At 39.9% G+C, this 20,864-nt stretch overlaps 1 protein-coding gene across 1 annotated transcript in view; it reads right to left on the bottom strand.

Moving 5' to 3' along the window:
• LOC150091226 (glycine receptor subunit alpha-2-like) overlaps positions 1 to 6,535 on the bottom strand; it is a 105,718-nt gene extending 99,183 nt beyond the window's left edge. Inside the window, exon 1 of the mRNA XM_090382898.1 lies at positions 6,123 to 6,535. Within this exon, the coding sequence (XP_090239024.1) occupies positions 6,123 to 6,205 (83 nt within the window). The 5' untranslated portion in view covers positions 6,206 to 6,535. The remainder of the gene's footprint in view (positions 1 to 6,122) is intronic.
• Between the last annotated feature and the right edge of the window lie 14,329 nt (positions 6,536 to 20,864).

The raw sequence follows: 20,864 nt of genomic DNA, 5'->3' as shown, positions 1-20,864 counted from the left end.
TGCTTCTTCTCTTGTCCGATTTTCCTCTAGAAGGCTCTCTGGTTTTCATAATATCCTGTTGTCTGTTTCCTCTGGGTACTCTCCCTGTAACGGCGAAGTGACTTTCTGAGTGCCAGGAGTTTCTGCTTGAGAATGTCAAGGTATTCTTCGATCCTCTGATTCTAATCAGAGAGATCTCTCTGATTAAAATTCTCTCTGATTATAATCAGAGAGAATTTTAGGTCTATAAACAAGAGACCTATAATTATAGGTCTCTTGTTTATGTTGATCTTGTCCAGTGCCGGACCGAGATATTTTCGCGCCCCGGGTAGAAAGATTTTTCGGTGTTCCCTTTACTAAGGATATATACAGTAGAACTCGGATAAGAAATTCCTGCATTAGAAGTTTTCCCCTATACTAGGTTTGGTTTCGTAAGTCCCAGTTTCAATTCTATATGTTGTAATATATTATCTTCCCGCGTAAGAAGTTTTCTCACGTAAAACGTTTGTGATAAAGAACGCACAGTGTATTATTATAATGACGTTTTCCCACGTGATACTTTTTTTTTTTTAATTTAGAAATTATTTATTTTTAATATTAAAAAAAAATTAACCATTTTAAACATTTGGTAATGGAACAAATTAATGACAAGCATAATTTTAGTTCATAGTAAACCACCGAATTAGGTGAAATGGCATCGTTTTTGATATTCATGTATCTCATATTGTGGATGCCTTCACAACGAGTTGCCCTAATATTGCACTACCTTCAATAAGCAACGCTTCTCCAATGTAGAAAACTAATGTTACTTATTCTGGCAGTGGGGTGGTCGTATCCGCTGAGAATCCATTGGCGAAGTAGCAGCAGTAGTGGAAGCATGTGATGCAAGAGCGCAAATTTATGTATCATCAGCCAAAAATGGAAGTTTGTTCCAGCAATCAACCACCTGCTGACTACAGGTAAATTTCCGCACATGTATTCTACAAGTGTCTTTCCTCAGTTTGAATTTATGTCCCCCTCAGGTTCATAATCTGAGCAAGAGGAAGAATTCGATCAGAATTGAGCCTGCTCAACCCAATCAAAACTTTATACACTTCACTCAGATCACCTCGCAGGTGCCTAGTGTCTAGACGCTGCAATTTGCAGAACTTAAGCCTTTCTTGGTAAGAGGGCCCCTTCGTCCCCCTCACCAATCTTATTGCCCTTCTCTGTACTTGCTCAAGCAACTCTACATCCTTCCTAAAATGAGGCCTCCAAACCTGTACGCATTACTCAAAGCGTGGCCTGACCTTTGCTTTATACAAAGGGATAATCACCTCCTTGTCTTTTTCTAGCAAAATTCCCGTATTGCTTATTCGAGAATCCATTGTCCAAGTGTTGCTAATTCAAGCTAGTGCAATATCAGGGCAACTCGTTGTGAAGGCATTCGCAATATGAGATATAACAGAAACGATACCATTTCACCTACTTCTGTGGTTTACTACGAACTGAAATGATGCTTTACACTTCATTTGTTCGATTAATGAATTTTCCGTAGTCTAAGGCTTTCAGCGCTAAAACCTTTTTAGTATAAACATTTTGATAAAATGGAAGTGACATATTGCAATTGTTTTCATCGATATCCGTAATCGGTACGTAGACCACGTTAATCGTTAAGTTCTAATGGTTGCGAACAGTTCTGAATTATTTACTGGAGTTTTACTCTATCTTATTGTAATTCTGACCTTTTAAGGTATGTTGAAACTCCATTCTTCCAACTTGGTAATCAGTTTAATGAACAGAATGTTAAGCAATTAGAAAACTTCAGTTTAAAAATGTTTCCCATGCGCAGAGTAAAATATTTATAAATTCTGAAATAGTACTTAAAAATGATCTTTAACTTATGTATGTGTATCTTTTCATTTTCATTTGTGTAATTAATATTTCATACCCTTAGGTCATTTTCCCTTCTAAGAAGTTTTCCCGCATAGGAAGTTCTAAACCTTCAGTCCCTTGGAAAACGTCTTATCCGGTTCTTCTGTATATATATTTTTTTCATGATTTGTAAAAACTTGGCACCCCTTAAAGAATGTCGCCCCGGACAAGGGCCCTGTTAGCCCGTGTCTTAATCCGGCACTGATCTTGTCTTTCTTCAGTTCAGGTTGGCCTTCACTTTTCTGATCATTTTTTACTTCTGTTACCCCGTTGGTACTGAGTCAGTTGACCTATCTTCGCTCTTATCTCTTCTATCTTCTGCTTCCCAGACTTGTGAAAGAAGGGTACAGCAGATAATAGAAGAGATAAGAGTGAAGATAGCCATTCTTTCCTTTTCTTTGCGTTTTGTGTTATGTTCTCTGGTTTCTCTTCCGTTTATTCTGGTGGCTGCTACAGCGGCCCAGTAAATGGCTATGTCGATGGTGTCGAGTATTTGTTGTTGTTGAGATAATTCGGTATTATTCGCCTATTGAGGTGGTCTGTGACTTGCCACAGGATTCTGTTGGGTCTCTGCGTCGGTATGGTTTGTGTCTTTGTGGGCCCATTCCTTTTAGTTCTGCTACAGCTTTCTTCCACTCTTCTATTCTGCATATCGCTAACTCGTCTGTTTCAACTTCGGCTGCTCCGGGTTGTAATTCTTGTACTTGCTGTTCCTCCTACAGTTCTGGTTCCGTTGTGTCCATATTCGTTGTTGTTTGTAGTTGGTCGCTCACATCCTGCTTGATTTTTTCCAAGATCGTTGAAGCTATCGGGTTCTTCTTTACGGTGGTCTGTCTGTGGTCTGCTCTTTGCTGTTCGATGACCTGAATAGTCGGGAACCATTCGAACCACTTGGTCTGGTATATAGAGTCGTCCTGTACATTGTCATGTCTGTATGTAGCTTCGTTACTTTGTAATATGCTCGCATGATGAATATATTCATTTCGATGCTCACTTTATGCGTTGGCTTCTTCCCTACTGGGCGGTCACTAGCGCAGGAATCACTTCCAGTTGGTTGGGCTGGGTGGTCTTGCCCTTCAGTTGCGCTAGTCAGACAGGAGACCGCGCCACTTACTCTTGTCTCCGACTTTTGGAGCCGATCCCTCTGCCTAAGGCCTGAACGCGAGTGACTGTTCTGCGCCACACTGGATGCAGTATGTTCACTATTTATACTTCTCCTTTTCATTCAACTATGGATGCAGATCTGTTTTATGTTTGGCTATTGCATCCAATGGTGGTTGGTAGTTATGGGAGTGACACCAGCTGGCACCATTCTCTGCCTCAACCGTCACTTCCACCTTTGGAAAGGTAGGTCCGATGAAGCAATTTTTAGCCCGCATTTTTTTATTTTTTTCCTTTCGCGGTGGGATTCCAACTCGGGTTCATGACTTGGTATACCAAACCAAGTGGTTCGAATGGTTCCCGACTATTCAGGTCACCGGTGTCGTAACCACTGGGCTAATCGCTGGCCCCTTTTTATTATTATTATTATTTAATTTTTTTTTAATTTAATTTTTTTTAAATGATTTCTGAAGCAGCAAAAAATCGAGACAGATTATACAAAATTAATCGAAGATCCCCATGAAAAAAATGCCTATTTTATTCAGAGTCATTCAGCCTTATTAAAAATTAGATTCGCCCTGTAACAGTTGAACTACTTGAGAACGAGAACAGATGATATCGCCATAGCTTCTCCCAATGGAATAAGTGAAAACCTGAATAATAGCCGAATTGAGCCGTTTCTCTCTTTCTCTGGCTGATGGGGAAAAAAAAGAAAAGAAATTAAAGTTGAATAGAAACAAATCTTTCCGAGAAAACAATGAAACGCAACACTACTATTTGATAACACCATGACGTACGTTACAGCTGATATCATGCGGATTTTCCAGTTGAAAGTTTTTAGCAGCACTACAGTCAGAAATTCTTTCAAGACTTCGTAATGTCTGACTCGTTTCTGAAGTGATTCTCATGCACTGCATGCCGAACTCAACAAGTGGGCTGCATGTGGGTCACTAAAATAAATGGAGGGAGAAGAAAACAACAAAACCTGAAAATAGGGAAGAAATACAAACCTTGCCGACAGCAGTTGGTGTCAAAACAAGCTGTTGCATGACCTAATAAATATAACCTTGATTGCGAAATATTACACAAAAGAAAATGTCAAACAGCGATGACCTAAGAGTTAAGTAGGGAATAGGAACCTGCTTGTTGGAAAGAATGAGGCAAAGCAATGACCGCATAGTATGAATATTACTATTAAGTTATGGAATATTGTTTAGTTTGGCTGCTATTCAAGTTGCGAGGTTTCTTCGGCGGATATCTTGGGAGTTCGAAAACGAGCATTCTTACTTTATTGTTATTTTAGTACTCATCTCTCCATAACTCAAAGTGCTTGTTACCCATAATCCAGTTCCAGTGCCAGATGCGCGAAAAGAACCAACAATATCCTGAAGTTCATAAAAGATTAGAAATGTAGTTATCAGTATCACAGCAATGGAAAACAAGAGAACTAGAAATAATGGTCCAGTTATTTTCACAACTCCGTGAGAGTATAGTTTGGTTTGGTTTCAAATCCCGTTGTAGAGCGGTGGAATTCTTAAAGGCCTTCAATCGAAGGAAGGAGCAGAGTTTTCTCCCGTGAGCTTTCCGGGTTTTTCAGTCCGAACAACTTCCGAATCGGTCCATAAACACGCACTTCGACAGACATAATACACGATAAAGACCGTACGAACTGGCGCACTTCGATGAACTAGTCGATACGTGAACATTACGACCAACTAAGCAGTTGATCGTAATTCTCTACAGTATTTTTAAGGTTATTCTCTGCTTCTCCACAATAACATTGTCTATGTGTTTGAGATTTTCCAGTCATTCCTCAGAGGTAAAGCGAAATGACAGATAGATGTAACATGTACAGCAGATGATGTTGTGCAGTTTCGTTTGTTGTGATGCAGCATGACAACGAAAATTGAACAGCTTCAACACGCATATAATGAAGACGCTAACAATGTTTTCTCTGGTTATTGACCTTTAAAAACTGAAGTGCTCAGCACAACTCGATACAACCAATTTTCTGAAAATTGTGCTGTGAATATATTCTACTGATTTCTCCTTTATTGTTGTTATATTTGCAACATTAAATAATAATAATAATAATTGAACGCAAATACAGTATTCCATTAGCGACGGCATTTAAAACTGTGGATTGTAGAATTTATGACTAAGTCCAAAGATCTTTTGTTAGCAATATATTTTTATATATAAAAGGAGTGAATAATTTGTATACATAAACATTTATGTATACAAATATTTGTACGTTCATTACGTCGATAAATAAAGAATTAATCTCACCATTTGGAGTTGCAAATGATGATCTAAAACCAAAAGTTGGTGTTATAAAATGCTAAATAACTTTATTTCGAAAATTAGGAAAGTAGTTATACCTAACATCGGAGGAAAAAATAAGAAGATTAGTAGAGTAAAATCGAGTGAACGATAAAAAAACGTTGCCTTTCGTTTATATAAACGATTTACATATGTCATTCGCGTAGTTTATATTTCATTATAAACTACGTGAATTAAATTACATTATAAACGTGAAGGCAATTCGAGTGTTGTAAGTTTTATGAATAGTTTATCATTTTTTATTCAGAAGTCTTAACACAAAAGTGGGCAGCATTATATAACGCTGACTTCTAATGATTCAAGAGATCACAGGTGTCTTAAGTCGAATGGCAATATAGTTTAAAGCACAAACTTGCATAAAAATTGCTATTTATAAATTATTTTCTGCACTTTTATGTTTTACCAAAATTCTTGGCACTATGGAGTACTGGAAGTTTTTGACTTTTATTTGGGTTGTAGATTTTTTGCCTCATCGACTAATAATTTCTTATTTGCTTATCGAACAAATAAGAAATTATTAAATACTTTCTTATTTGTGTCCATTAAAATGGAATAGAGTATTTAATATCTAATGAAAATAGTCGTATTTTTATACAGTTATCGCGACTATTATTCAGATTTGTGGGAAAGGTTTGTGATTCTATACACTTTTATACCGTGAAGATACGAAAATGCATAGAATCACAAACTTCAAGTCGGTTATCCTTTTATCTATGCTCTCCTGCTCTCCAAACAAACAAACAAACACATCACACGCACACATGAACAAAAAAAAACTGACTTACCTGCCTTCCGACACACTGTATGACGTCTCTCCCAAAACAGACATCCACAGTAAAAGAAAACACCACGCGAATTGTTCCTTCATTATCGTGCTAACTCGTTTTCATATGCTGATCAAGTGTGTCTTTACACGTGTTCAGAGGGCCAAAGTCAGAGGCAGTTTGCTATATCAAAAGATAAGCGGCGCTGTCCGCATCACCCGAAAGCCGTCAAGGAAGAACGCCGGGAGTTCGTACGTTTACAAGTACTTTTCCGTCACCAAATCGTTCTCGCCGCCGATGGAAGGCAGACTTGCGTAGTGGTGTAGCTCGCGCACAATACACTTCCTTACTGCGAGTAGACGCTCAGGGAAATTAGATCAGAATGGTGTGTTCGGAGTGGGAACACATTTTAAGTATACTTTGCATGTGGACAATGCACACCACTTAAATTGCATTTCCGTCTTCCTGGCCTTCGTAGTTATTTAGTTCTTATATTGCAAAACAGTGAACAAGCGGGAAAGCGAGCATCTATCTGTAGCGGTGATTTCATAAAGGTTACAGATAACGCTTGATCCCGCCCATGTGAAATATCGGTGCAACTTGCACCGGGGATTGCCAGGAAAAACTTTGGGAGAAAGAGAGTGACGAAAGGAAAACGTTTAATCGTCAGAGATCATTAATAGCAGATTATTACAGTTACGAAATACTGTACTGCAAGTAACGAAATGCGCAACTTCATTTCTCTGCGAATTAATGAAATTTGTGAGAAAAATAAGTCATTTTTAGGTAACTTTCTTACTCTGTTAATTGTTCTTGGTATATCATAATTTCGCTATGGATTAATATTTGTTTTTCAAGTATTAATTGTGTACTTTCTAAATTCGTGATAGAAAGATTGAAATGAAATGTACTGAGCTTATGCTTCGCATATGAATGCTAACGTACACTGAATGGCCACTTTATTAGGTGCAAATACCTTTCCGTGAAATGGAGCGCTCTTTCATTAACGGCTTCACGTGTATATACACGCTATGCAAAACAGGTGGCAGATGCATAGGAACTATATGTGTGCAGTTCACTGAGGATGGGCAAGGCGAAAGATTTAAGTGACTTTGAACGACGTGGCATGAGACCCAGAGCTAGACGCGCCGGTATAAGTATCTTTGGAGTTTTCACTTACAACTATGCCTCGGGTGTATCGATATTGGTCCAAAAACCAAATACATCTAGCTAGCAGCGATCCTGTAGTCGGAAATAGCTGGTTGGTGCGGGAGGCCAATGTAGGGTAACATAAAGATACAGTCACTCAAAGAACAATCCAATGCAACAGAGGTAACGAAATAGGCACTTCGAAACACACGACCTTGTCACCGGTGGAGTGTTGCACCGACGAACGAACTGGGCTCCGCTCCTATTAACAAAAATTAAGAAGGTGATGTTACGGTGGGCTCAGGAATACCAACAGGACAGCGATTGGAAAAACATTTCCTGCTGCTCTGATTAATCCTGGTTTTTGCTGTTTTATGTTGATTTACCAGAATATGACGAAAACAGCACGAATCCATCGACTCATCCTGTCAAATAATGAAGTCCGGTGGCAGTATTATGATATGGGGGGGGGGTCGTGATGCGCTTTGGGCCTTTTAACACCAGTGGTGCAACATTTGGATACCACAAGTTATGTGGAAATGGTTTCGGAGTAGGCGCATCCTCCATGACTGCAGTATATCCTGCTGGGTTCTTACAACGTGATAATGCGTCGTGTTACAAGAGAGAATTGTGCAGAATCGGTTCCAGGAACATGACAGTGTATTCATCCTACTGCGATGGCCTTCCCACTTACCAAATCTCAATCCAGTTGAGCACACCTGTGGGATGAGGTGAAAGGAGTTCTTCGGAGTAAAGGTCCTCAGCCATTCAGTTTAAAACAACTGTGCGAAGCAGTGGCGTCAGTCTAGACCAGCATCACTTTGGCACGCTTTCTACACTTCGTTCAGTCCATGCCACGATGAATCACGCTGGTCCGAACTATGACACTGAAATCTGGACAACTGCTATTTCTACTACCCTCCGACAACTACACTCGGCAAAATAGTGGACCCAAAATGGATTCTCTGCAACCAGGACTTACTGCTATTAAGTAGTGGTAAGTCGTATGTGTAGAGAACCCATTCAGCCTTTTTAAATATTCTAGCTCGAAACAACGATCATCTTTGTTCTGACTGTTCATAGTTCAAATGCTAACTGTTGTTAACTTTACACTGAGATGCATACAGTGACACTTTTCTTTCAAATCAATGAGCCGTTATAATGTTGAAGTGCGTCCCAGTTACTGAATCAACAATAGGTGAGCATTGAAGCATCTGACCCCAGACATGGACGATAGATGTTTCATTGGCGACTGATCCTAGAGGACTTGGATTCAGGCCGAACGATCACTCCCTAAGAGTCTAGTCAACAATTCACCTTCTTCTATGGCAGCATCTGGTGGTTTGTATTGAGTAGCAGGGATGGCCAACCCGCGGTATGTCTGCCACTTTTTGCGAATTAGCTTTTGTTACGTTTCTACCCCCCAAACATGGGGGGACGTAAAAATTTAGGCAAGTGGTTTTAAAAATCAGAAATTAAACTAAACATAGCAGAGCTTTTCAAGGTGCTTAACATCATGTCCCAAAGGGTGGGGTGTGAAAGAATTATGAAATTCTCAATAGGGTATCGAGTTATATTTGGCATTCATAGTACCGGCGTCACAAAAAACAAAAAAGTTTGGAAAGCAACAACATATGGTTTAAATTACAGTTTTATTATCAGAAATTATGACTCGAGTTTCAGCATGACGGGAACCTGCTTTACCGGCTTATAATCCTTGTGGATAGCACAGTTGGTAGAATCACCGCCCTCCCCACACTAGGTGGAAAACACCTCAATTGGAGTCTCTTCAATGACTCGAGGAATTTTTATGAACCTTTTTTACAACGCGGCTGAGTTCAGTAAAGCATTTCACTCAGTCCCACATGAGCGATTATTTTATAAGCTGGAACAGGTTGGAATCACAGGGAAAATCCTTAGATGTTAGCAGGATTGCTTCAGGACAGGAGGCAAAGGGTTGTGATAAATGGTTATTCCCCAGATTGGGTTGATGTAAGAAGTGGGGTTCCCCAAGGATCAGTATTAGGACCACTGTTGTTTTTAATTTTCATAAATGACATCGATGAAAGGATAGAGGGCATGATACCTAAATTTTCAGATGGTGTCAAGATGGATAGAGTAGTTAATGATCACTACCAAGCAGAGCTGCTTCAGAGTGACCTAGATAGATTTCAGGAATGGTCGGAAAAATGGCAGCTATGCTTTAATCCAGCAAAATGTAGCATATTACACTTGGGGAACAGTAACCCCAAAATAAATTGTACAATTGGTGGAGTTGAACTAAAACCAGTAGTGGAGGAAAGGGACTTAGGTGTTACGATACGGTCAGATATGAAGTTCCCCGAGCATTGTAGAGTGGTTGCAAGGAAGGCCCACGGTGTCCTATCAATGATTTATCGAAAATTTTATTGTAGAGATAAGGACGTCATAATCCCATTATATAAGGCTTTGTTAAACCATACTCGGAATACTGTGTTCAAGTATGGAGACCGCACCTAAAGAAAGACATTGAACTTCTTGAACCGGGTAACTCGCCTGGTGAAATCGGCAAAAGGGTGTTCACATGAGGAAAGACTTTGAATGTGTGGGTTGCAGAGCTTGGAAACTAGGCACCTTAGAGGAGACTTGATTGAGGTGTTTAAGGCGCTGAGAGGCAAAAGTCAAACGAATGAGGACGAAAATTTTCACGATTATAAATGATTCTAGAACTAGGGGCCGTAAATTCAATTTATGTGTGGTAATGTTAAGAGCGGATTATAAGAAGTTTTATTTTAGCCAGCGAGTTATAAATTACTGGAATAAGTTACATGGGTGACAGAGGCTAATAGTTTGGGGAAATTCAAAGGGCAGCTGGATAGTTACCTACGGGTGGAGGGAAACGGATAGGTTGTCTATTTCCTTTCCGTTTATTAATTTTTTTAAAAATTTTATTTATTTTATTTATTTATTTTTTTGGCTGGTGCAGCATAAGCCATCCGCTTCCTTGTACCATATGGCCATTGCTAATACTAATATGTTTAGACTGCGTGATTCTTTTCGTTCACTTCGGATTCTAGCTCATTAAGAATTTGTCTCCAGCCACAGAAATGCTATTGTCTGAATGTTTACTGATTTTTACACTCCTCTGTACACTTCAGCCACTGTGCGTGAATGTCACAAATACGTATGGATGTATTTTTTCTGTACAAATTTTCAAAAATCAGCAAAATTTCCTCTTATTCATCACGAGGAATACTACTCGTTTTCCAGTTTAGATCCATCCGTTTAGCGATCAGCGGCAATAATTGCAACACGTAATAACGCGGAACTGAAACGAGTTCTAATCTCGTAACTCTTTTGCTGCTTTACGTTGTTTTGAGCGAGTACTCATTACAGTACTGTACTGTATTTGTTCATGTTAACTTGTGATCGTTTCTTCAGTTGAGATCGTAAGCATTTGCATATACAGTATTTAAATGTTGCCGACTTGGTTTTGATTTAAATGTTTCCGATGTGTGACAATTGTTAAAATTTGTTAAAACGCTTCCGATTTGTGAAGTAAACCAATTATTTTGAGTTTACGAAACGTCTGAATTTTATATTTTAATGCAGTTATTCCTGGCATTTATCATGTGTTTGCATCGTCTCCAAATTGGTACATGCTTAAATTATTATGTAACTCGCCAGCCTTAAACCGCCATTACTCACATATAAGTGCAAAAGAGCCCTTTTTTCATCTTCCAAGAGTTACTAACACTACCTTTACTTATAATGTTTGAATTACGGTAGGCCCTCTATTTAAGACCCCGATTTAACGGACAAAAATTTCTGTCCTAAAGGAAAATTTAGAACCTTTTTTTTTTTTTTTTTATTCGCGAATCATCATCATCATCATAATCATTAGCCATTTTCAATCCACTGCAGGATGAAGGCTTCTCCAGCAACTTTCCAGTTCCTTCTGTTTTGTGCAATCGCCATCCATTTCATGAATTTCATCTGTCCATCTCCGTTGTTGTCTTCCAGGTTTTCTCTTAGCTTCTCTTGGGTATCATTCTTTTATTTTCTTAGTCCATCTGTCATCATGTCTTCGAGCTATGTGTCCTGCTCAGGACAATTTTAGTTCTTTAGTTTTGATAAGAATGTCCTTTACTTGAGTTTGCTGCCTAATTCATGTGTTTCTCTTCTTATCTAACAGTCTGATTCCCAATATAATTCGTTCCATTCTTCGCTGTGTAGTTCTCAGCTTCTCTTCCATTCTTTTGGTGAGTGCCCAAGTTTCACTTCCATAAGTCATGGTGGGGAGTATACATTGGTTCATTATTTTACGTTTCAGACAGACTGGGATATTGCTCTTCAGTATGTGACTATATGTCCTGAATGCTATCCATCCAAAATTTATTCTTCTCTTGGCTTCCAGCATTTATCATCATTACAGCTAATGACTCCACCTTTTCAATTACTGCTCCTTCAATCATTATATCCCTTTCTCTGGCATACTTGTTCATCAGTACTGTTGTTTTAGCCATATTCATCTTTAGTCCAAAATCCTTACTATCTCTACATAATTGATTAAGATTTTCCTCTAATTCTTTGGGATCATTGCTTATGACCACAATGTCATCTGCAAATAGAAAATGGTTTAGGTACTCTCCATTCACATTGACTCCTTTCTGCGACCAGTCTAATCTTCTGAAAGCTTCCTCAAGGACAGCAGTAAACAACTTCGGAGATAATTGTGTCTCCTTGTCGAACTCCTTTCTCAATTTTAAATTTGGTATTGTCTTTGACTAGTCTAATAAAGGAGGTACCGTTCTCATATACACTGTGCTGCCACTTTATTAGGTACTCCCCTGCTGTGGACACAAATGGTTTTTCCCACAACGTTGCAAGTCACATGACCACAGTTGCGGATATAAATACAGCAGAACAACCTTTCTAGTATCAGTTAAATTAAGCGTACAAACCGTAACAAGAATGGGGAAAAGAAGTGATCTAACGGACTCCGAACGTGGCATGATAGTAGGTGCAAGAGCTCTTCACGCGCCAGAGTTTAAAGGGTGTATCGCGAATGGTGCAACGAACAGAAAACATCCTCTCAACGGCATTCCTGTAGAAGAAAATCGCTTGTTGGTGAGGAAGTGTAAAGTGTATTCGTGTCAAACGGCACCAGGGGTTTCCGTCATCTCCGCGTAGTATACATTGTCATGTGAAATAGAACACTGTTGAGGCCAGAGATTTAAAAGTGTATGGATATTGTACATGTGTACTGTTGTGTACCGTTGTTCATCTGGTCATTTAGCCGCTGAACCCCTATTGAGGCTCAACGTTGCCCACACTTGGCCCCGTGGAGGCAGACCAGGTACCCGAGTATTACAGTTATTTACTCTGGCAGCCCTGCCACCTAATTTCCTGAGATTTCAGTGGCTAGGGCCTATGTTAAAAAAAAAGGAGGGGGGTAGACGCTAGAGGTTTAGATAAAGGCCGGGATAGGTTTTAAATGACAGTTATGTTAATTTTTCACATTAAAGTTTAGCAGCTTGCAGTTGGGACATCACGGTCGGTCGGTAAAGGTAGAGTGGGGGGAGCCTGAAGATTGGGGGAACAGGTAGAAGTATGGGAACGAAAGAGAAGGCGATCCCAGAAGTGTGAGTAGAGCAAGCCCCACCAAGGGAAGAAGGGGAGGCAGGGAAAGGGATGAAACAGAGGCCCATCTCTTCCCCCTCCCTGCCTAGGGATGGGGTTTTAAAAGTGAACTGGGAAAGGGTGCCCAGTCCAGAACGCCAGGCGGCGTGCTGCAGCAGAGCTGCTGTGGTCATGTCCAGTCGTTGCGTCGCACATGGGAGAAAGAGTCCCGTCCAGAGAGATCATTGTCTAGTAGAGTCTTTTTTTATTATTATTTTTTTATTTATTTATTTTTTTTTAAATTTTATTATTTATTTATTTATTTATTATTATTATTATTATTTTTTTTTTTAAGGTCCTAGCCACTGAAATCTCAGGAAAATAGGTGGTAGGACCTGCCAGAGCAAACTGTAAGGGAACACCTGGCTGGCCTCCACGTGGCGGAGTACGTAAACGACAGGTCCCATCTGGGGCCTGGCGGCTAACAAGCCAGAGGAACAATGGGCACAACATATTACACAATACATGATCCACACACTTTTAAACCTCTGGCCTTGACAGCGTACTGTCCTCGATACAAAGAACATACGCGGAGATGGGGTAAATCCCTGGTGCCGTTAGACCCAAAAAATACTCTGTACTCTCTGTACTCTCTGTACTCTCTGTAGTAGAGTCCGCATAGATGGTGACAGATCGGCTATCCTTTCCGATGGATGTTCAATCCTGGGAGAGAGAGAGAGTGTGTGGTCCCACCATAATGGTCATAGTCTGGTTCAGTTTGGATGCTCATGTCCAGGGAGCCCTTGGCCAAGGGCGTACATTATTGATTGCAATTTGTGTTCTCCTTTTTGCAAATAAGTCGTGTGCAAATTTCGTGAGCGCACTATATTCATCAAAGCTGTCCAGCAGGTGGTGCTCCCGATCTTGAGGTAAGTAAGTTAGTCTGGTGAATAGGATTCCACGTAGGTCGTCGTACAGCGGGCATTGGTGCATCAAATGTTGCCAGCTCTCGCGGTCCCCACATGGACAATGTGGGTCCTCTACGAGCCGAAAGGCTGCAAGTTTTTCATTGAAAGGTCCGTGACCCGTCAGGAGGTACGTGTAGTGCAGTGCAGTCCTGGGTGGAGCCAAGGCCATGATTTAGGGTAAACTTTGTGTATGTCCGGAAGAAATTTCTTTGTCACTTCTCCTTTGGTGCTGTTTGTCCAGCTGATTTTTTGTTGGTGAGAGTGGTCAGAGGAGGACGGCTAGAATTGTGCAAGCAAATAGACGAGCCACAATGTCGCACATCACGTCAGAATACAACCTTGGTGCGCAGAACAAAATATCGCAATGGACCACTAGTCGCACTTTGTCGCGAATAAGCTACAACAGCCGACGGCCACATCGCTTACCTTTGTTATCAATGAAGAACAAGAGAGCACGCCTCCTGTGGGCACAGCAACACCAGAACTGGACTATCGAGGATTGTAAAACAGTTGTTTGGTCTAACGAGTCGAAGTTCCTGGTGCATCATGTTGATGGAAGGCTCAGAATTTGGCGAAAACAACATGAATCCATGGACCCGTCATGTCTGACGACTGACCGGGGAAAGGTGATGGTGTTATGGTGTGGGGAACGTTTTCTTGGCACACGTTGGATCCATTGATACATACCCATAGATTCACGTCTGAATGCCACATCGTACCTAAACATCATTGCTGACCAAGTGTATCCGTTCATGTTGACAGTTTTTCCTCAGACAGATGGTTACTTCCAACAGGATAATGCGCTGGAGCACAAAGCCCGCATCACTATGGAATGGTTCCAGGAACATGACAATGACTTTTCTTTGTTGCGGTGGCCCGCTCAGTCCGCGGATCTCAATCCTATTGAACATCTTTGGAATGAACTGGAAAGGACTGTTCGCTGCAGGCCTACACCTCCGTCGAATCTCAAGGAACTTCGTGATACACTCATGTCTGCATGGTACGCCATTCCTCCACAACGTTTTCAGTATCTTGTTCAATCCATGCCTAGACGAATTCAGGCTGTTTTGAAGGCTAAAGGAGGCTCAACACACTACTAGGTAGGTGTACCTACCTAGTAGCGTGTTGAGTAGTGTATTTTCTACAAAATCATAATATATGAGGTATCTATGCCTTGTCTTTCTAGTGCCCGAAACATTTCCTTATACTGTATGGAGTCAAATGCCTTTTCATAATCCACAAATACCAGGCATAACGGTGTTTTATATTCATTTTCTTTCTCCATTAGCTGTGATATTACGTGAAGGTGATCCATAGTTGAGAATCCTGTCCCAAACCAGCTTGTTCTTTCGGTTGATTCTCATCAAGTATTTTTTCTAATCTGGTTAGTAATGACCCTTGTAAACAACTTGTAGATGTGAGATAACAAGCTAATTGATCTATAATTTCCAATTTCTGATTTATGTCCTTTCTTATGCAGCAAAACTATGATTGCACTATTCCACTCCTTAGGTGTCGCACCTTTTCTAATGCATTTTGTGAAGAGTCTTGTCAGTTTTTGTGTCATGACTCTTCCTCCCAATTTTAACAACTCTACAGTAACTTCATTTTCCCCGGTGCTTTTTGATGCTTCATTTTCTTCAAAGCATGTTCTACCTTATTAAGAAGGATATCGGGTATGTCGTGTGTGTTACTAATTTGCGATTATACAAGGAATGAGGGAATGATGCCACACACTGCTGGCATCACTCCCTCTCTCCTTGTATAATTCTCTATAGTAGTCTTCTGCTATTTGAATCATGCCTTCTTTGCTGTTTATAAGTACACCATCGCTATTCTTCAGTTTCAGTATCATTTGTCTTTCTGTATTACTGCTCATGGCTGCTGATTTAAATCCTTTGTTTTCCTTTAATGCTTGTTCTACTTTTCTTGTGTTAAATCTTCTTATGTCCTCTCTGAGTCTCTTTCTAATGGCTTTGCATAATTCAGTATACTGAATTTTGTCCTTGTTAGTGTTTATCTTGCTCTTCATTTGTCGTCTTCGTTTCATCATTACAAGTTTCTTGACTAATTTTTCTTCTTTGGATTTCTTTTTTCCATAGGTTTCTTGGGATTTATCACTTTCAGAAAGTTGTAATATTCCTCGTCGATATATTGGTCCTGAGCAGTCTGCAGAAGCTCAAACTTGTTCTTAAATTCCAGGACGCACTGCTTTTTCTCCTCTTCTGTTATCTCAAAGACCTTCGTATTATTTATTTAAGTCAGTTTTTTTTTCCTTTCTTTTCTTACATCTATATCAAGTGTGCATATTACCATTCTGTGATCACTTCCAACATTTACCTTGTTCAGGATGATTCACGATATATCTTCTGTTAGTGAGGATGATGTCGATTTCATTAATTGTCCACTTTCTGTTCACCCTATTCTTGAAAAAAAGTGTTCATTACTGACAATCCTTGAGATTCTGCAAATTCCACTAGTCTTTCACCTCTTTCATTTCTTTCACCAATTCCAAAATTTCCTATAGTTCCCCTTTCTGCAATATTTTGCCTCTTTCTAACCTTAGCATTGAATTTCTCCATAATGATAGTGTAGTGGGTTTTCTGCTCATCTATAAGACTCTCAATTTCGGTGTACATTTCTTCAACCTCTTCATCATCATGGCTCGAAGTTGGTGCATAAATCATTAGTGGTTAGGCGCGCGGGTGCATAAGTACACATGCCTTGAGTGACCGGGGTTCAAGCCTGTGACTGCTAAATACGGTGCTGTTTCTTGTATTCGGTCTATTTTGTGAACTCCTCTGACCGTTTGGTTATCCCGGAGTATAAACAGAAAATTTATTTTATTTTATTTTTTTATTATAGCCTTTAGCTTGTACCTCTTAGAAATCCTGAGTAGTAGTAGTAGCCTTGACACCCTTGGTGATGTACTTTGGAATTCCAAAATGTTGTTTTTCATATCTTTATGAACCAGAAAGCCAATTCCACCTTTGCTCCTTTCAATGTTTCCATTGGTGTACAGCAGATTTCCACTTGATAAACTTATAAGTGATTCATTTCTTCTTCTTGTTTCAGCCAAAACGATGATATTCCAATTCACATTTTCTAATTCCTTTTCCAGCTCTAATATCCTGTCTTCACCGATGAGCGATCTTACGTTGTAACGAGCCAAGTTCAGTTTCAGTGCATGCCAGCCTGGTCGTACCCAGAGATTCTTAGCACTCTCTGCTTTCACTCTGATCCTCTCGCTGCCGTAAGAGGAAGTGAAAGCCGCTGGGGACTTAGGGCCATTTGTTTCGTCGTGCTGTCATGTGCTGGAAGGTTTGGTCTTTTCCTCTTCACGCTGACCAGGCGTCTCGAAGGGAGCCACTCTACACGTTCGTTGCCACCTAGGTAACGGAATAGGGCTTTCCATCGAGGTTTGCATGAGTGGATTTTAGGTAGGTAGGCTAACCGGACTTCTAAATCTTCTGAAATAGAAAGATATTAGATCCATCAGTGTGTTAGACTGTGTCTGATAACACCCAGAATGCCTGTTTTCCCTCTAAGTCATATTCGCGAATAGAGCACGCTAAAACGTTGGGTGAATGAGTCAGTATTATCTTATCATGCATTCGGTGTTGGGCTCGGGGTATTACGTCATCTAGGTGAGGAAGAGAGGGGGTTAATAGAGGGTGAGTGATTAGCGGTGTGCGTCAACACTGTCAGTCTTCCAGTGCAGTTCGTCCTGTTCTATTGTGTTTGCGTTTTACATAATCGTGATTTTTACATATTTTATAATAAATACGTAATATTTGTCTATCATTATGGCCTCTCGGGATAAATACGTAAAGCGTAAACGTGTTAACTTGAGTGTTGCACAAAAATTAGAACCGATTGAGAAGCTTGAAGGTAGTGTAACCGTTTCACTTGTGTGCGAGATTTATAGTCATGTGGTTTGTTCAGCAGCGCTCAAGCGATGTTGTTGTTAGAGGTGTTGAGTTAAAATCAGCTGCTAATAGTCATATGGGCCCAAAATTTCAGGGGAGTGATGGATGGCTGTGGAGTTTTCGAGAGCGCCACGGCATTGTTAATAAAAGAACCTGTGGTGAATCTTCAGGTTCAGATGAAGAACAAGTTGTAGCTTTCAGAAAATATCTAAATGACCTCATTAAAAATTAGGGCCTCCTTTTATCACAGCTTTATAATGTTGACGAGACTGGGCTGTTTTATCGTGCTCTTCCTGAAAATACCCAAGCTTACAAGCATGAAGCGCATGAAACAAGCACCCCTGGTCGTAAGCTAAATAAGGAGCGATTTTCTGTTTTATTTTGTGAAAATGCTGATGGATTGCATCGGCTTTAGCCTATGGTAGTTGGTAAGGCAAAAAGGAGTCAATGTGAACGGAGAGTACCTAAACCATTTACGATTTGCAGATGACATTGTGGTCATAAGCCACGATCCCAAAGAATTAGAGGAAAATCTTAATCAGTTATGCACAGTTAGTAAGGATTTTGGATTAAAGATGAATATGGCTAAAACAAAAGTAATGATGAACAAGTATGCCACAGAAAGGGAAATAATGATTGAAGGAGCAGTAATTGAAAAGGTGGAGTCATATACTTATCTGGGACAAGTTATTAGCTGTAATAATGATAAATGGCTGGAAGTCAAGAGAAGAATAAATTTTGGATGGATAGCATTCAGGAAATATAGTCACATACTGAAGAGCAATATCCCAGTTTGTCTGAAACGTAAAATAATGAACCAATGTATACTCCCCACCATGACTTATGGAAGTGAAACTTGGGCACTCACCAAAAGAATGGAAGAGAAGCTAAGAACTACACAGCGAAGAATGGAACGAATTATATTGGGAATCAGACTGTTAGATAAGAAGAGAAACACATGGATTAGGCAGTAAACTAAAGTAAAGGACATTCTTATCAAAACTAAAGAACTAAAATGGTCTTGGCAGGACACATAGCTCGAAGACATGATGACAGATGTAATTCATGAAACTCATGAAATTCATGAGTTTTTGAGTAGTAAATGGATGGCCAGTGCTCAAAACAGAAGGAACTGGAAAGTTGCTGGAGAGGCCTTCATCCTGCAGTGGATTGAAAATGGCTGATGATAATGATGATGATGAAGGCAAAAAAAAAAAAAAAAAACACCTCGTACTTTAAAGGATTTAATGAACCAGTTACCGGTGATATATTCCCACTCAAAAAATGCCTGGTTTACAATGGATATTTTCTGTGACTGGTTCTTTAATCTTTTTATTCCTGATGTGCGATGCTATCAGACAGATGTGCTGAAAATTCCTTCTCATGAAATAAAGGTTGTTTTACCGCTAGATAAAGCACCTGCTCACCCTCATGCTGAGAGGTTAGTTAGCAGGGATGGGAGAATTTAATGTGTTTTAACAGCACGTTTCATCAAATCAAAAAGACAGGCACACTGCAATGTTGTTCATAACATTTTAAAACAAGCAAAAAGAATTACCAGCAATAGAAATAGCACCGAGCATATGACTGAATGCATTTTCAAGGAATGGGCTAATAGCACTTTTGGTAACCCTCTCCCCGGACCAAATCAGATTGAGACTACTGAAAACAGGAACAAGATTTTGCACCTCCTGAAAGATTTAAACTGGCGAAAGTATTCGATCCCAGAGGAACCAATACGACCTCCTTTGAGAGAAATTCAAATAACCAAAGAGAGCGTAATGAAGGCAATCAACGATTTGCCCAATAAGGCCACTGTTGGAACAAATAAAATAAATTTCCAGTGTTCATCCTTAAAATAAGTAGCCCATTTATAATGGATCAGTTACTACACATCTATCAGGAAATCATGAAATCAGGAGTGTTCCCGCAAGCTTGGAAAAATTACGTTGTAAACCCAATACCAAAGATTAAAAATCCAAAATTAGCTAAGAATTACAGACCAATTTCTGCTAGTTGTACCCTACAGAAGGTATTTGAAAAAAGCATTGCTTCCTACGATCAACCAACACTGCTTCAGCCATAGACCGCCACATTTGCACTCAGTCATTTCAGTGAGATCGACAATAACAAACTTACTGGAAACCCTTTTTCGCTTGCAGAAAGCACTAAACGAGCAAAAACAAATGGATATTATTTTTTTGGATATCTCTGCGGCCTACGCCAGCATCTCAATATGATAATAATAGTAATAAAATAAACTAAGGACTTCCTGCTCGCCAACCCCCGCGCACGCTTTTCTACGTAAAATGTAGAGATGGGGCGGAGTAAGTCTAATATTTTCTATGTAAAAGACACCTATCGAAACGCACTGAATGATATCTAATCAGGAAATGACCTATGTAATTATTTACCTGTGCATTTGTAGTGATGGAACTGCCCCGCCCACTGGTGCCACGCGACCCACATCCCTCTTCTCACATTGGCTACCCCACCACGCGACATTCTCAAGGTCGAATAAATATTAGTATGTAATTATTTACCTGCGTTTCCATAGGTACTTTAGGAAAAGGCCTTTTGCTTCGGGTTACATAATACATGAGGAAAATTGTTCCATCTGAAAGAGCAGGCCTAAAATATTTACAAATGCACAAACTATATTGGGTCCCTTCATCAGCTGACATTACAATGGAACATAAAATGATGCCGGGCGTGGTTATGTATTAGACAGTGAAGCACGTGCACGAGGTTGGTGAACGTTATGGAGGCAGTTGTCTTTAAAGGGATGACAACAATGTAATTATTTAACTGCGCATTTGTAGTGACATAATTGCTCCGCCCTCTTCTCCAATTTGGCTCGAATAAATATCACTAGAAGGTAAACGTTTTTAATGTATGGAGAGATAATAATAATAATTAATAATGAATAAGACAATCCTGCACAACTGACCGGACATAACCCTTGTGGACACGAAGGAAAAGGCTCCCGATCTGATTGACATGGTAGTGTCCAATACTGGCAACCTCCAGAAAATCCATGAGTTAAAAATCAGGAAGTACACAAACCTAAGACAGGAGATCAAAGAAAGTATGGCATATGCAACAAGTAACGACCA

Source organism: Mastigoproctus giganteus, chromosome 1 (genome assembly GCF_048544385.1).
Source record: "Mastigoproctus giganteus isolate SK-2022 chromosome 1, ASM4854438v1, whole genome shotgun sequence".
In the NCBI taxonomy this organism is placed as follows: Eukaryota; Metazoa; Arthropoda; class Arachnida; order Uropygi; family Thelyphonidae; genus Mastigoproctus; species Mastigoproctus giganteus.
Note: the sequence above shows the minus strand (reverse complement) of the source record. Positions and strands in the feature narration are given on the sequence as shown.